Below are 18,362 nucleotides of genomic sequence, written 5' to 3' on the forward strand. Positions count from 1 at the left end.
TTGACCTTAGTACAAGGAGATAGGAATGGATCAATTCCCATTCTTCTACATGATAACAGCCAGTTGTGCCAGCACCATTTGTTGAAAATGCTGTCTTTTTTCCACTGGATGGTTTTAGCTCCCTTGTTAAAGATCAAGTGACTATAGGTGTGTGAGTTCATTTCTGCATCTTCAATTCTACTCCATTGTTCTACTTGTCTGTTGCTATACCAGTACCATGCAGTTTTTAATCACAATTGCTCTGTAGTACAGCTTAAGGTCAGGCATGGTGATTCCACCAGAGGTTCTTTTATCCTTAAGAAGAATTTTTGCTATCTTAGGTTTTTTGTTATTCCAGATGAATTTGCAGATTGCCCTTTCTAATTCGTTGAAGAATTGAGTTAGAATTTTGATGAGGATTGCATTGAATCTGTAGATTGCTTTTGGCAAGATAAGCCATTTTTACTATATTGATCCTGCCCATCCATGAGCATGGGAGGTCTTTCCATCTTCTGAGATCTTCTTTAATTTCTTTCTTCAGAGACCTGAAGTTTTTATCATACAGATCTTTCACTTCCTTAGAGTCACGCCAAGGTATTTTATATTATTTGTGACTATTGAGAAGGGTGTCGTTTCCCTAATTTCTCTCTCAGCCTGTTTATCCTTTGTGTAGAGAAAGGCCATTGACTTGTTTGAGTTAATTTTATATACAGCTACTTCACTGAAGCTGTTTATCAGGTTTAGGAGTTCTCTGGTGGAATTTTAGGGACATTTATATATATTATCATATCATCTGCAAAACGTGATATTTTGACTTCTTCCTTTCCAATTTGTATCCCCTTGATCTCCTTTTGTTGTCGAATTGCCCTGGCTAGGACTTCAAGTACAATGTTGAATAGGTAGGGAGAAAGTGGACAGCCTTGTGTAGTCCCTGATTTTAGTGGGATTGCTTCCAGCTTCTCATCATTTACTTTGATGTTGGCTACTGGTTTGCTGTAGATTGCTTTTATCATGTTTAGGTATGGGCTTTGAATTCCTGATCTTTCTAAGACTTATATCATGAATGGGTGTTGGATTTTGTCAAATGCTTTTTCCGCATCTAAAGAGATGATCATGTGGTTTTTGTCTTTGAGTTTGTTTATATAATGGATTATGTTGATGGATTTCTTCATATTAAGCCATCCCTGCATCCCTGGAATGAAACCTACTTGGTCAGGATGGATGACTGTTTTGTGGTGTTCTTGGATTCAGTTAGCGAGAATTTTATTGATATTTTTGCATCGATATTCATAAGGGACATTGGCCTGAAGTTCTCTATTTTTGTTGGGTCTTTCTGTGGTTTACGTATCAGAGTAATTGTGGCTTCATAGAATGAATTGGGTAGGGTACCTTCTGCTTCTATTTTGTGGAATAGTTTGTGAAGAACTGGAATTAAATCTTTTTTTGAAGGTCTGGTAGAACTCTGCACTAAACCCATCAGGTCCTGAGCTTTTTTTGGTTGGGAGACTATTAATAGCTGCTTCTGTTTCTTTAGGGGATATAGGACTGTTTAGATCATTAACCTGATCCTGATTTAACTTTGGTACCTGGTATCTGTCTAGAAATTTGTCCATTTCATCCAGGTTTTCCAGTTTTGTTGAGTATAGCCTTTTGTAGAAGGATCTGATGGTGTTTTGGATTTCTTCAGGATCTGTTGTTATGTCTCCCTTTTCATTCCTGATTTTGTTAATTAGGATGCTGTCCCTCTGCCTTCTAGTGAGTCTGGGTAAGGGTTTATCTATCTTGTTGATTTTCTCAAAGAACCAGCTCCTCTTTGGTTGATTCTTTGAATAGTTTTTGTTTCTACTTGGTTGATTTCGCCCCTGAGTTTGATTATTTCCTGCCGTCTACTCCTCTTGGGTGAATTTGCTTCCTTTTGTTCTAGAGCTTTTAGGTGTGTTGTCAATCTGCTAGTGTGTGCTCTCTCTAGTTTCTTTTTGGAGGCACTCAGAGTTATGAGTTTCCCTCTTAGAAATGCTTTCATTGTGTCCCATAAGTTTGGGTATGTTGAGGTTTCATTTTCATTAAACTCTAAAAAGTATTTAATTTCTTTCTTTATTCCTTCCTTGACTAAGGTATCACTAGTAGAGTGATTTTCAGTTTCCACGTGAATGTTGGCTTTCCATTATTTATGTTGTTATTGAAGATCAGCCCTAGTCCATGGTGATCTGATAGGATGCATGGGACAATTTCAATATTTTTGTATCTGTTGAGGCCTTTTTTGTGACCAATTATATGGTTAATTTTGGAGAAGGTACCACAAGGTGCTGAAAAGAAAGTATATCCTTTTGTTTTAGGATTAAAATGTTCTGTAGATATCTGTTAAATCCATTTTTTTTATAACTTCTGTTAGTGTCACTGTGTCCCCGTTTAGTTTCTGTTTCCATAATCTTTCCATTAATGAAAGTTGTGTGTTGAAGTCTCCCACTATTATTGTGTGAGGTGCAATGTGTGCTTTGAGTTTTACTAAAGTTTCTTTAATGAATGTGGCTGCCCTTGCATTTGGAGCATAGATATTCAGAATTGAGAGTTCCTCTTGGAGGATTTTACCTTTGATGAGTATGAGGTGTACCTCCTTGTCTTTTTTGATAACTTTGGGTTGGAAGTCGATTTTATTTGATATTAGAATGGCTACTCCAGCATGTTTCTTCAGACCATTTGCTTGGAAAATTGTTTTCCAGCCTTTCACTCTGAGGTAGTGTCTGTCTTTTTCCCTGAGATGGGTTTCCTGTAAGCAGCAAAATGTTGGGTCCTTTTTGTGTAGCCAGTCTGTTAGTCTATGTTGTTTTATTGGGGAATTGAGTCCATTGATATTAAGAGATATTAAGGAAAAGTAATTGTTGCTTCCTATTATTTTTGTTGTTAGAGCTGGCATTCTGTTCTTGTGGCTGTCTTCTTTTTGGTTTGTTGAGGGATTACTTTCTTGCTTTTTCTAGGGCATAGTTTCCAACCTTGGATTGGTGTTTTCCCATTATTATCCTTTGAAGGCCTGGATTCGTGGAAAGATATTGTGTGAATTTGGTTTTGTCATGAATACTTTGGTTTCTCCATCTATGGTAATTGAGAGTTTGGCTGGGTATAGTAGCCTGGGCTGGCATTTGTGATCTCTTAGTGTCTGTATAACATCTGTCCAGGATCTTCTGGCTTTCATAGTCTCTGGTGAAAAGTCTGGTGTAATGCTGATAGGCCTGCCTTTATATGTTACTTGACCTTTTTCCCTTACTGCTTTTAATATTCTATCTTTATTTAGTGCATTTGTTGTTCTGATTATTATGTGTCAGGAGGAATTTCTTTTCTGGTCCAGTCTATTTTGAGTTCTGTAGGCTACTTGTATGCTCATGGGTATCTCTTTCTTTAGGTTTGGGAACTTTTCTTCTATAACTTGTTGAAGATATTTGCTGGCCCTTTAAGTTGAGAATCTTCATTCTCATCTACTCCTATTATCTGTAGGTTTGGTCTTCTCATTGTGTCCTGGATTTCCTGGGTGTTTTAAGTTAGGATCTTTTGAATTTTGTATTTTCTTTTATTGTTGTGCCGATGTTCTCTATGGAATCTTCTGCACCTGAGATTCTCTCTTCCATCTCTTGTATTCTGTTGCTGATGCTCACATCAATGTTTCCAGATTTCTTTCCTAGGTTTTCTATCTCCAGCATTGCCTCACTTTGGGTTTTCTTTGTGTCTACTTCCCTTTTTAGGCCTTGGATGGTTTTATTCAATTCCATCACCTGTTTGGTCTTGTTTTCCTGCAATTCTTTAAAGGATATTTGTGCTTCCTCTTTAGGGTCTTCTACCTGTTTAGCAGTGTTCTTCTGTATTTCTTTAAGTGAGTTATTAAAGTCCTTCTTGATGTCCTCTACCATCATCATGAGATATGCTTTTAAATCAGGGACTATCTTTTCCGGTGTGTTGGGGTGCCCAGGACTGGGTGGGGTGGGAATGCTGTGTTCTGATGATGGGGAGTGGTCTTGGTTTCTGTTAGTAAGATTTTTATGTTTGCCTTTCGCCATCTGGTAATCTCTGGAGTTAGTTGTTGTAGTTGTCTCTGGTTCGAGCTTGTTCCTCAGGTGATTATGTTAGCCTCTATCAGCAGACCTGGGAGACTAGCTCTCTCCTGAGTTTCAGTGTTCAGTGTACTCTCTGCAGGCAAGCTCTCCTCTTGCAGGGAAGGTGCCCATATATCTGGTGTTCGAACCTGCCTCCTGGCAGAAGTTGTGATCCACTTACCAGAGGTCTTAAGATCCCACGGAGGGTCCTGTGGGTACCTTGCAGGTGTCCGCAGACTCTGTGCCCAAGGTACTCCAGTGTTGGCATGGACTGGAAGGGAACTTCCAAGTCTTTTTTTTAAATTATTATTAGGTATTTTCCTTATTTACATTTCCAATGCTATCCCAAAAGTCCCCCATACCCTCCCCCACCCACTCCCCTACCCACCCACTCCCACTTTTTGGCCCTGGCGTTCCCCTGTACTGGGGCATATGAAGTTTGCATGTCCAATTGGCCTCTCTTTCCAGTGATGGCCGACTAGGCAATCTTTTGATGCATATGCAGTTAGAGTCAAAAGCTCTGGGGTACTGATTAGTTCATAATGTTGTTCCACCTATAGGGTTGCAGATCCCTTTAGCTCCTTGGGTACTCTCTAGCTCCTCCATTGGGGGACCTGTGATCCATCCAATAGCTGACTGTGAGCATCCACTTATGTGTTTGCTAGGCCCCGGCATAGTCTCACAAGAGACAGCTATATCAGGGTCCTTTCAGCAAAATCTTGCTAGTGTATGCAATGGTGTCAGCGTTTGGAAGCTGATTATGGGATGGATCCCCAGATATGGCAGTCTCTAGATGGTCCATCCTTTCGTCACAGCTCCAGACTTTGTCTCTGTAACTCCTTCCATGGGTGTTTTGTTCTCAATTCTAAGAAGGGGCAAAGTGTCTACACTTTGGTCTTCGTTCTTCTTGAGTTTCATGTGGTTTGCAAATTGTATCTTGGGTGTTCTAAGTTTCTGGGCTAATATCCACTTATCAGTGAGTACATACCATGTGAGTTCTTTTGTGAAGGGTTACCTCACTCAGAATGATGCCCTCCAGGTCCAACCATTTGCCTAGGAATTTCATAAATTCATTCTTTTTAATAACTGAGTAGTACTCCCTTGTGTAAATGTACCACATTTTCTGTATCCATTCCTCTGTTGAGGGGCATCTGGGTTCTTTCCAGCTTCTGGCTATTATAAATAAGGCTGCTATGAACATAGTGGAGCATGTTTCCTTCTTACCGGTTGGAACATCTTCTGGATATATGCCCAGGAGAGGTATTGCAGAATCCTCCGGTAGTACTATGTCCAATTTTCTGAGGAACCGCCAGACAGATTTGTTTCATCACTTCTGTTAGTTTCACTGTATCCCTGTTTAGTTTCTGTTTCCACGATCTGTCCATTGGTGAACGTGGTGTGTTGAAGTCTCCCACCTTTTTGTGTGAGGTGCAATGTGTGCTTTGAGTTTTACTAAAGTTTTTTTAATGAATGTGGCTGCCCTTGCTTTTGGAGCATAGATATTTAGAATTGAGAGTTCCTCTTGGAGGATTTTACCTTTGATGAGTATGAAGTGTCCCTCCTTGTGTTTTTTGATAACTTTGGGTTGGAAGTCGATTTTATTTGATATTAGAATGGCTACTCCAGCATGTTTGTTCAGACCATTTGCTTGGAAAATTATTTTCCAGCCTTTCACTCTGAGGTAGTGTCTGTCTTTTTCCCTGAGATGGGTTTCCTGTAAGCAGCAAAAGGTTGGGTCCTGTTTGTGTAGCCAGTCTGTTAGTCTATGTTTTTTTATTGGGGAATTGACTCCATTGATATTAAGAGATATTAAGAAAAAGTAATTGTTGCTTCCTATTATTTTTGTTGTTAGAGTTGGCATTCTGTTCTTGTGGCTGTCTTCTTTTTGGTTTGCTGAAGGATTACTTTCTTGCATTTTCTAGGCCATGGTTTCTGTCCTTGTTTTTTTTTTTTTTTCTGTTATTATCCTTTGAAGGGCTGGATTCATGGAAAGATAATATGTGAATTTGGTTTCGTTGTGGAATACTTTGGTTTCTCCATCTATGGTAATTGAGAGTTTGGCTGGGTATAGTAGCCTAGGCTGGCATTTGAGTTCTCTTAATTTCTGTATAACATCTGTCCATGATCTTCTGGCTTTCATAGTCTCTGGTGAAAAGTCTGGTGTAACGCTGATAGGCCTGCCTTTATATGTTACTTGACCTTTTCCCTTACTGCTTTTAATATTCTATCTTTATTTAGTGCATTTGTTGTTCTGATTATTATGTGTCACAAGGAATTTCTTTTCTGGTCGAGTCTATTTGGAGTTCTGTAGGCTTCTTGTATGTTCATGGGCATCTCTTTCTTTAGGTTTGGGAAGTTTTCTCCTATAATTTTGTTGAAAATATTTGCTGGCCCTTTAAGTTGAAAATATTCATTCTCATCTACTCCTATTATCTGTAGGTTTGGTCTTCTCATTGTATCCCTGATTTCCTGGATGTTTTGAGGTAGGATCTTTTTGCATTTTGCATTTTCTTTGATTGTTGTACCGATGTTCTCTATGGAATCTTTTGCACCTGAGATTCTCTCTTCCATCTTTTGTATTCTGTTGCTGATGCTCACATCAATGTTTCCAGATTTCTTTCCTAGGGTTTCTATCTCCAGTGTTGCCTCACTTTGGGTTTTCTTTATTGTGTCTACTTCCCTTTTTAGGTCTAGTATGGTTTTGTTCATTTCCATTACCTGTTGGATGTGTTTTCCTGTTTTTCTTTAAGGACTTTCCCCTCTTTGGTTGTGTTTTTCTGTTTTTCTTTAAGGACTTGTAATTCTTTAGCAATGTTCTCCTATATTTCTTTAAGTGAGTTATTAAAGTCCTTCTTGATGTCCTCTACCATCATCATGAGATATGCTTTTAAATCTGGGTCTAGCTTTCCGGGTGTATTGGGGTACCCAGGTCTTGCTGAGGTGGGTGTGCTGGGTTCTGATGATGGGGAGTGGTCTTGGTTTCTGTTAGTAAGATTCTTACGTTTGCCTTTTGTGATCTGGTAATCTCTTGAGTTAGTTGTTATAATTGTCTCTGGTTAGAGCTTGTTCCTCTTGTGATTCTGTTAGCCTCTATCAGCAGACCTTGAAGATTAGCTCTCTCCTGAGTTACAGTGGTTAGAGCACTCTCTGAAGGCATGCTCTCCTCTTGCATGGAAGGTGGACAGATATCTGGCATTCCGACCTCCCTCCTGGCAGAAGATGAAGGCCTGAAAGAGGGCTTATCCCAGAATCTGTGTAGCTTCTGTAGTCAACACTTTCACCTATGCAGATTAATCTGGGCGGGATCCAGGAACCAAGATGTCTCCCCCCAGATGCTGTGGCAAAGCCCTCCTGGGTGGGCCGGACACCTCTCCTCTTTCAAGGATGGTGCCCAGATGTCTGGAGCCCAAAATGTGGTCTGCCCCAGAAGCTCTGTGGCTTCTGCCTATCCCAGAAGCTGTTAGCCCCTACAGTCCACACTCACCTGTACAAACCATTCTTGGAATTCAGGAAACCAAGTGATGTTCTTCTAGTAATTTTCTCAGTAACTACAAAAGAGGAAGGCAAAATTTGTCATTAAACAATGGTAGCCAGTGCTGAGGCTAATATTTTTGTGACCTGATATGCTTTGACACCATTTATGAAAAGCTTTTAAGGTGAATATTGATTTGTAAGAATAAATATATTAGAACTCTTCCTTTCCACATTCTTATATTTTTAAAATTCGAAGAGAAAATTTTATCCAAAGTTACTATTCATAATAAATTTGCAAAATATCTAAGATCCTGAGCCCTATCAGACACAAAAAGTGTCATCTTAGCCTGAAGTGTTATCCCACAGTGAATTGTGTTGCCATTGCTGCTTTCTGTCTCTGCCCTAGGGATGCTGGCACAACTCTAAGTGAGCGAACTCATCTTGGACAGAAATGAAGGGACTTCTCCAAGTATTGACTTGAACTTCCTTCACTGAGGGGGATACCCATTCCTAGCACAGGGAAGCTCAGTCTATGGCTCTGCAACATAGCCAAATACAGGAGACCCAAAGCCCTTTGCAAAGGATTTCCAGCTGCAAGTGTGACAAAGCTCTAGAGAGATCAGTGTGTTTCTCTACTCTAGATCTTCTGAGGAAGATGCTAAAGGCCCTCAGTTCTAGCACTGGTGCCTAGCTCATTTGCAATGCAAAGAAGCTCAGCATAAACTTCCATTGCCTCCCATGGCATGAGCTGCTGGAAAGACCCCCTTAGTAGCTATGCAAACTGAAGTATTACTCCAGAGAGAAGCATGGAAGACACAATGAAGCAATAATTCCAAGGGAGTAATGCCTCACATGAAACGGTTTTTTTATTTATTTCTGCATATAAACCATTGAGTGACTCAGGTTTCACTGTATGGAAAAAGCCTGCTCAGCAAACAAGCTAACAAATGAACAATTGTTGTTTACTTCCTTTGCAATATGTAAAAGTCCACTGTATCCTGCTGGGCATTGCTCATGGCCATAGCACAGCCTTTGTCCCACCAAGAAATGGGCTGAGAAAGTGGACCTCTGGTGGCCCTTATGATACACATGTATGGGGCCTCTGTCAATCCTCATCACCACAAGAAAACTCTAATGCTGAAATAACTTAAAAGAAACTCACCCACATTACACTAATAGCATTTGATCGCATGCTTATGTGAAGACAGCCATTTAGATTCCTCTACACTATTCTCTGGCTGGTGTTTTCCAAAGGCAAAGTAGGTGGGAGAGATGCTGTGGTTACAGTTGCTGAAAAAATGTTTTATTTCTCCCACTGTAAGAATCATATTCAGACTGAACCAATAGGCCCTTCCATGCCATGCACTACAGGATGATAGGATTTTCTCAACCTTCCTTCTACTGTGGCAGTTTTTTCTGCAAATTATGTCTTGTAGCATGTAAACCAAGTATCACTATAAATTTGGTAACTAATAGAACTACAGGGAAAAGGTGCTGTCAGAGTAGCCCATATGGAGGCTGTTGCATAGAATACTGAGAATGGCAGTTTTTATTCCATAGCACTACCTACAAAACTCACACACCATTCAGTTTTTTAAAAGTTCCTAATTGAGCCAGTTATTTATTGTATCAGGATATTCACATTAAATGGAAGACAAATAAAAATAACCAGAAGATAACGTATGAATTATCAAATAAGTGGAATTTCAGAAATCCTATGAAGGAAAAAAAAATTCGGAGTGCCGTACTGACATTAAGTCCTCAAAACATAGTGAAAGTAATTAAATACTCTATTTTTGTTTGCTTAACATGACCACATTTTATGGACACCGATACACATACAACAATATGTAGTCAGTAATATATATCAATTATAAAAATTAAGTAAAAATCCATTTCATACCAAAGTTAACTTGCTGTTATTTAACTAGAGAGGATCTACACTGTGGAATAGGTGAAAAATCTTTTTACTTATAAAAAGACACTACATATATCCGTAGTTCATTTTAAATAAACAAACATATTTCAGGTGATACAATTTTAAATTTCTTAGAAACAATTCCTTAAATAATTCTGAATCCTAAAAATGTTTGACAGCAAATTAAGAAAGGATATAACTACTATTGGCATATCTGATTTCCTTAGTTTCTATTCTAGCAGGAACAAAACTCTTTTTATGATTGGGATAGAATCAATAGAGTACTTACTCTTAAACTTACCTGTATTATACTGGACAGAGTTTTTCAAGATGGATTTAAGCTGTCCTGGTGGTCTTGCTCCACTGTGGCATATTTTAAGAGTGTTATTTTAATTTCATATAAAACAGTAATCAAAGACTTTGAATTCTTTGTTGTTTGATTTCCTAATTTATGTTACATTACAAATCAATAAAAACTATTAACTTGTTCTTTAACCAGTTTATTACATTTGGGAACACTTTCCTTACAACTTCTTTTCATGTGGAAGAAAGGGAAGAATTTAGCCCACAAAATATAGCTCAACAAAACTACACACAGATACAGACAAGCATGCATGCACACACGCACACTCACCGATACCTCGTCTGACTTTGTTATGATACAGACAGATTTTTTTTTTTAATGATTTGACTCAATGTCAGTCCTTGCCCCTGGAACAGCAAAGTACTTCTCTCATGATACTTTGTGCACATTTCATTGACTATGATGTTACCACACAAGTGGATGTTTTGTGGACCATCAAATAGATTTCAGGAACTCTAACCAACCCACCAGAGCTTTCATAATGTTCAAGCTGCCCCTTCTTATCTCATGCATGACTGAATCCTGATATCACAGTCTGCTTGTTTCTATGCCAAACAAGCATTTCTAGGAAAATAATAAGAGAGTAACAAGAGCAAAGAACAATAAAATTTAGTTGACACTTTCAGTTTTACTGTGGAACTGTTTAGAATTAAAAAGAAGTCAACATATGCATTTTTCAAGGAGTCTCTGAAGAGCTTTAAGTCCTGAAATTTTTTGAATCTTCACTTTCCACATTACCTTTGGATTCAGTAAGCTATTTAATAATGTTTAGAAAATGTTTTGTTGATACATAGCACAAATAAAGAGGACAATGTAGTTGTCCTCTCTTGTGGAAGTAATGAATCCTAATGTGCACAGAATTAGCTCGAAATACAACTTTTAGTTTTCTATCAAGCTGTGTCTAACCTAGCATCCTGGACAGGAGTGGATGGGCCTTCACCTCTATGGTCATGTCCAACTGATGTGTAAGACAAAAGCCCCCTTTGTAGAAAGATAACTATTAGATACACTGTCATTCAGATAATGTACTGAGAGTTAAAGGATTCATTACTGTGGAAAACAGATCACGTGAACAGATCATTGATGGATGGAGCATTCTGGAAAACATGGGTGTCTTCCAACAGCTATGAAAGATGCTACCCCTGACAAAAAAGTCCTTTGCATGTAAAGTTCTGTCAGAAGTGGAAAGAAATTTGTTGGCATCCTGTAGTGATGACTGACAACTGAGAAGCATCCAGAATTATGTAAACTCTCAGACAAGAGAAATGTCTGAAATGATAGCTACTAGTGTGGGTCTTAGTTCACAAATTGAATTCAGTAAGGCTTTGAAAAGCCAATAAATCTTAAATGGACATCCATGTGCATAGCTAATCCCAGCAGGCTCTTTTTCCAAACTGCAGAGTTGGTTCTTGGAAATGGTGGGTGAATACAGTGTTCATGTTCCTATGAACTAAACTGAGCAAGTTTCCAAGCTAAAAAATATATTCATAATGTTGTGGGACTTGTAAGACACAGCTCTCAAAGTACTCACAACAAGAATTTGCTTCTTATCTTTGAATTTACCTACTATTAAGGAATTGTTAAACCTTACCAGGACAAAGGCCTTTCCTCTTCAAAATATAAGACTTCTGAAAAGAAAAACCAAATATGTTTTATTACAACTATAGAAAAACATTACATATAAAAGCGATCAGACTCATTGTTAGTATCAATTTCTATGAGACCAATCTAGAGACTATTCAAGAGTAAATATTCACTTTTAGCGAATTACTTTGCATAGACCTATTCATTCCCTGTATATTTCAAATTGAAGATGACAATAATTTATCAAACATTAATGCCTAAAAATAAATACACATACACATTTCTGATGATCCTCAATGAACTCTCTCAGCCTGATAGAGAGCACAATCCAGAATAAACAACTGTTTCAAAAATAACTTCTTGTGATTCTTTTTAACTCTAGGCTAATGGTTCTGGAAAGAATTATAGATTGAGTCTGGTGGCACACAATTTGAATCTCAACACTTAGGAGGCAAAAACAGATGGAGAAACTGTGACTCCCTGCACAAACAGAGCTACATTTAGTGAGCCCGTGTCTCAACCCCACTCCTAAAAAGAGTAAAACCCAGAGTTGAGCTGCAAGTTGTTCTCCCCTGAGTGCCATTCTTTGGCTACAATTAAACCCAAATTAAGCAGGCCTACTGCACCAGGAGCATCTAATGCTCTTCCCAGTTTCTTGGAGACATACACTGTCCCCTGATTTCCAATGTCCAGGCAAAGGCAGCCCACCTCAGGACTCCTGTGCAAAAAACTCCCAGGGATAACCAGTTAGCTAAAGGCCAGCATAAGAACACAGTCAAGTAGAACTAAATCAATATGACACATCCAGAGCCCAGGTATTCTACTATTACAAGCTCTGGACATCCTAACACAATCAAAGCAAAATAAAATGTCTTTTAATCCAATCTTATGAAGATGATAGAGGAAAGTACCCAAGGAGCTGGGGGATCTGCAACCCTATAGGTGGAACAACAATATGAACTAACCAGTACCCCACCAGAGCTCATGTCTCTAGCTGCATATGTATCAGAAGATGGCCTAGTCAGCCATCAGTGGAAAGAGAGGCCCATTGGTTGTGCAAACTTTATATGCTTCAGTACAGGGGAACGCCAGGGCCAAGAAGTGGGAGTGGGTGGGTGGGAACCCAGACACTATTGTGGATGCCAACAAGTGCTTGCTGACAGGAGCCTGATAAAGCTGCCTCCTGAGAGGCTTTGCCAGTGCCTGACAAATACAGAGGTAAATGCACACAGCCAACCATTGGACTGAGCACAGGGTCTCCAATGGAGGAGCTAGAGAAAGAACACAAGGAGCTGAAGCGGTTTGCAGCTCCATAGGAGGAACAAAAATATAAACCAACCAGTAACTCCAGAGCTCCCAGGGACTAAACCACCAACCAAAGAGTACACATGGTGGGACCCATGGCTCCAGCCGCATATGTAGTAGAGGATGGACTTGTGGGACATCAAGGAGAGGAGAGGCCTTTGGTCTTGTGATGGGCACCAGTGTAGGGGAATGCCAGGACAGGGGGGAGTCAGTGGGTTAGTGGGCAAGGGGGAGGAGGGATGGAATTGGGGTGGTGGTGGTGGAGGGGAAATGAGGAAAGGGGATAAAATTTGAAATGCAGATAAAGAAAATAAATAAGTAAATTAAAAAATAAAGTGAATAAGTGAAAAAAATTAGATTAAATTAAAAAAAATAAGAATTATAGTCCTGAGACACGGCTCAGCAGGTAAGCACACTCAGTGCTCTTCCAGAGGACTGCAGTTCAGTTCTCAGTACTGTCTCTAAAACTCCAACTCCAACTCTAGGAGAATGCCTTCCTCGGGCTTCAAGGGTCACATGTGCCCATAGAATTTTAAAAATAAAAATTATTCTTTAAAAATGGCAAAAGAGAATGTGGTCGGTGTATACAATGAAATTCTATTCACCTATTAATAGTAAAGACAATGAATTTTGCAGGCAGATGGATAGAACTTGAGAATATCATCCTGAATGAAGTAACCCAGACCCCGAAAACATGGATGGTTTGTACTCACTTATAAATGGATATTAGTAATAAAGTAGAGGATAACCATACCATACTCCACAGACCAAAAGGAGATAAACAAGAGGTAAGGACCAAACAAGGTTGTTTGAACCTGACTTAGAACAGAGAATAAAGTAGTCATAGGAGCAAAATGGAAGGAGAGAACTAGGTGGGAATGGGGATTGTCAGGGAAATGGGGTGTTTCAGTATCAGATGTAGGGAGACACGGGCGAGATGACATGATGGCCATGAGAATGAATGGATATCTGCAGGTGGCAGGATGGGGGCTTGGGACAAAATTCACATGTTTGTCACATTGCACGCTGAAAAACACCTTTGATAAAATCAAACACCCCTTCATGTTGAAAGTCTTGGAGATTTCAGTGATAAAATTTGCACATCTAACCAAAATAAAGGTAATATATGACAAGCCAATAGCCAACAACTTAAATGGAGAGAAACTGAAGAGACTAAACAAGGCTGCCCACATACATAAGAGACCTCAAACAATCTACCAAAGAATGCCTACACCAAAGGTGGTAAACCCCTACAGCAAAATGGCTGTATAAAAAAATTGACCCAAAGAAATCAGTAGCCCTCCTTTATGCAAAAGATAAAAGGGACAAGAAACAAAACCCTTCACAACAGCCACAGACAATCTAAAATATCTCAGGATAACTCTAACCAACCTACTGAAAGACATGTCTACCAAAAACTTCAATTCCCTGAAAAGGAAGTTGAAGAAAACATCTGAAGATGGAAAGATCTCCTGTGCTCATGGATGGACAAGGTTAACACAGTGAAAATGACCACTTTACCAAAACCATCTTCAGATTCAATACATTTCACATCAAAATTCCAACACAATTACTTACAGAATGTGAAACAGCAATTCTTAGCTTTCTATCAAAAACAAAAAAAAATGCAAGATAACTATAACTGTATATAATAAAATAATTCCTGGATGTATCATCATCCCTGATCTCAAGACGTACCACAGGGCAATCAGAATAAAAACTGCATGGTATAACTACATGGAAACGAACAAGTTGATCAGTGGAATCAAATCGAAGACCCAAAAATAAGTTCACACACCCGCCAACACTTGATTTTGACATAAAAGTCATACGATGGAAAAAAGAAAGAAAATATCTTCAACAAATGTTGCAGGTCTAACTGGAAGTCTACATGAGGATGAATGCAAATAGATCCATATTTATCACCCTGCACAAAACTCAAGTTCACAAGCACCAAAGACCTCTAGACCACTAAACCAGATACACTAAATTTACTAGAAGAGAAGGTGGGAAATATCCTTGATTCATTGGTACAGTAGACAATTTCCTGAACAGTGACAGACAAGCTGGCAAGAATATTGAGCAAGGGAAACACTCTTCCATTGATAGTGGGGGGGGGGCACACATTTACAACCCCTTTTGAAAAGTATTTTGGCAGGGTTTTTGTTTGTTTGTTTATTTGTTTGTTTTCTGAAAATTAGGAATAGTTCTACCTCAAGACACAGCTATACCACTCGTGGGCATATACCCAAAACATGCTCCACCATAACACCTCAAGGACTGTTGCTCAACTCTGTTAATAAAACCTATATATGTCATAGCCAGAAACAGAAAACAACCGAGATGGACTTTAACTGAAAAATAGATGAAGAAAATGTGGTATACCTACACAGTGAAATATCATTCCACTGTATAAAACAAGGAATCCATGAAATTTGCAGGCTGATGGATGAGATTTGAAAATATCATCTGGAGTGATGTAATCCAAACCCAGAAACACAGGCATGGTATGTACTCACTTAGAAGTGAGTACTTTTTCAGACATATAGTACAGAATAATCATGCTAAGATCCACAGACTTAAAGAAGCTAAAACATGAGGGCACAAAAGGAAAATGCTTGATTAACACTCAGAAGGGAAAATAAAATAGACATCAGGATTTGATTTAGGGAGGGAAATTTGTGGGAGATGGAGAGGAGAACTAAGGTGGGGAGCAAGAGTAGGGTGGTATCAGGGAGAAGAGATACCTGAGGGGAGGCACCTCTGTGATGAAACTAAGACCAGGGACAGTGGGGGCTCTTAGGAATCTATAGGGGTGAGTCAACTAGCAGCAGGTGAAATGGAGCCCTAAGCGGTCATCTCCTGTAGCCAGGAGGGACTTCCAGTGGAAGGAGGGGAATACCAATGCCCTCACAAAAACATCAACCCAAAATTTATCCTACTTACAAGATATTCAGGGATTACAATGGAACAGAGATTAAGGGAATCGCCACCCAATAACTGGCCCAACTTGAGACCCACACTGTGGGAGAGAGCCAGTCTTTGACACCATTAATGATGGTCTGCTATGCTTGTAGACAGGAGCCTAGGATAACACTTCTAAGAGGCTTCATCCAGCAGAGGATGGAAACAAATGTTCAGAACCACAGACAAACATCAAGGGGAGTTTGGAGGGTCTTGTGGAAGAGTTGGGGAAGGGCATTGAACTCAAAGGAGGACAGTGTGACTGAGGGGTCAGGGACACCACAAGAAAACCTACACAATCAACTAGCCTGGGCCCATGAGGGCTCACAGAGATTGAACCACCAATCAAAGAGCATGCATGGGCTTCACATAGACCCCCTCCCCATATGTAGCAGATGTGCAGCTTGGTCTTCATGTGGGTTCTCTATAAACTGAAGGGAGGACCGCTTCACACTGTTGTCTGCATTTGGATTCCTGTCTGCTAGTTGAGCTGCCTTGTCTGGACTCAGTGGGAAAGGAGCTTAATCTCTACTCTTATTTAGGGTAATAGGACTGGTACTATATACCATATTTATATTCACTATAAAAACCTTACCTTCATTAAACCTGACATGCTTCACTTCAGTTCTCTGAGCTGATGATCCAGTGCTGTGACATAGATTTTAAAGTTAGCATTATTGTGCTAGTCATAAGAAAAACATTTAGCAAGTGTTTTAAGTACTTTATATTTGTGTCTCTTCTGTATCTTACTTTAGATGTTTACAAACAATATTTTTTTAAATCAGGATCTCACTATGTATCCATGCTGGTCTGAAAACTGCTCTATGGAGCATTTTGGCCTTAACTCACAGAAAACTGTTTATGTCCTACTTCCCAAGTTCTGGGATAAAATGCATGGGTCAACAGGACTAGACAAAATTTTGAATTCCCTTTTTTATAATTGACTATGATTGCTGATTGCTATCCTCCCACCTTTTCTAAATAGGAATAATTAGCTCTTAATTAAAACACAAACAAAAGTGCATACACACATACACATACACACACACACTAAAAGCATTAAAGACAAGATTGGGAGTGCTCAGGGTGGTATGGCTGTAGACACTTATGGAAGTCTAGGAGGAAGGATTCCAGGCCTGAAGGAGATAGGAACTCCAGAGGATGACTGACCACCAGACTCAAATAACCTGAACCCTCGGGGCTTTTAGGGATGGAACAAAGAACCAAAGAACAAAACATGACCCAGACAGACATCTCTGTGCACCTATGTAGCAGAGGGGCAGCTAGGTCTTCGTATGGGTTCCAATCAACTGGGATGGGTGGTATCAAAAAAAGCTTTTCATTCTACCTGGGATATATCCTTCTAGCTGAGCTGCTTTTCTGTCCTCAGAGAGAGAGGAAGTGCCAGGGTGTGGACATACATGGAGTCCCAAACTGCTCAGAGGTGAAGTGTAGGAGGGACAGGGAAAAAGTGTGGGATTGGGTGACCAGGAGGGTGGGGCAGTGAACTAGATGTAACATGAATAAGAAAAAAATAAAATAAAAATTTTACATAAATCATTAAAGGTTTGAAATGTGTCTTAAAGCACAGAACTGTTATTGGGAATTATGGCTAAACATAAACAACAGGTATACATGTCTACTAAAAAGAAAATTTCAGCATAAACAGATGTATTCCATATGGAAAGGGCATGCATGTGGCATTGTAAGAGCAACCTCTTTCAGAGATAAACATTCACAGAATTCAGTACAAGATTTATAATGCTAGTGTAGTAAACTCTGTGGAAAGAAATGAACTACTTATATATCCATTTTGAAAGCTCCATCTGAAATGTGGAAGAAAAATGTCTTGAACTGCGGAATCACCAAAGTTGCTGGGTACCTGTGCTAGGACAGTTTAAGAACATCTCCCAGTGAAAGGTAGTTTTCTGCTGACTTGGACATTTCAAGACTCAGACATCATTTGGAAACACTGTTTGTTACCTGTGATTATGTACAGTATAATTCTAAAGAAATGGCTTATGCTGTCATCTTTGGGGTCATAAGTTATAAAATTTCAGATTTAGGGACTGTGGGTGTTTATCCATAATAGAACATTTGCCAATGACACGACACCTATGGCCCTTAATTCAGTGACAAACACTGTCAAAAGTAAAAATATGGCAATGGAGCAACAACTGATCTTGGTTATCCTTTGGCTTGGTGGATGGCTCATGAGGTGAACTCCTGAACTAGGCAGTGATCCCTGGTGCATGCTCTTTTTTGTTGTGGTGAAACTGTCTCTTTTCCAGCTCCCACTTCATGTGTGCTAAGCTTCCTAATTATGTGCCTCTGAGTTTCTTACAATCTCCCTATCATTTTAATACTCCTGACTTAAGCAATTGTCACCCTCAAGAGCAGCACTAAGATTGAAGAAAGGAAGAAACTGTACCTTTTTGCACACTTCGCTGCTAAAAATTCTACCATTTCAGGTTTCTCTTCAAATTCTGCAAGTTGCAACGGTGTCATGCCATACTATAAAGGAAAAAATATTGCATTTTACAAAACTACTTGTTTCTCAACAATCTGCTCATCACCGATTTTGTGAAGATAAATAGACAAGAAAAGAGTCACAAGGGATCATTCACCCTACAACACCTGCTGCACTTTCCCACACACAGCTGTCTTTTCCCTTTGACACACTTTTTCCCTG

General features: G+C 39.4%; 1 protein-coding gene across 3 annotated transcripts in view; it reads right to left on the reverse strand.

The window, feature by feature from the left end:
* The window catches only part of Gm5373 (predicted gene 5373), a 55,820-nt gene that overhangs the window by 9,405 nt on the left and 28,053 nt on the right, over positions 1-18,362 (reverse strand). For all 3 annotated transcript variants that reach the window (XM_017313040.2, XM_011242348.3, XM_006509824.3), the window contains exons 4-8: positions 18,102-18,184; positions 16,266-16,318; positions 11,409-11,445; positions 9,755-9,816; positions 7,546-7,609 (exon numbers count right to left, since the gene is read on the reverse strand). In XM_017313040.2, coding sequence (XP_017168529.1) covers positions 7,546-7,609; positions 9,755-9,816; positions 11,409-11,445; positions 16,266-16,318; positions 18,102-18,184 — 299 coding nt within the window. The remainder of the gene's footprint in view (positions 1-7,545; positions 7,610-9,754; positions 9,817-11,408; positions 11,446-16,265; positions 16,319-18,101; positions 18,185-18,362) is intronic.

This window comes from Mus musculus, chromosome 8 (assembly GCF_000001635.26).
Source record: "Mus musculus strain C57BL/6J chromosome 8, GRCm38.p6 C57BL/6J".
Lineage (NCBI taxonomy): Eukaryota > Metazoa > Chordata > Mammalia > Rodentia > Muridae > Mus > Mus musculus.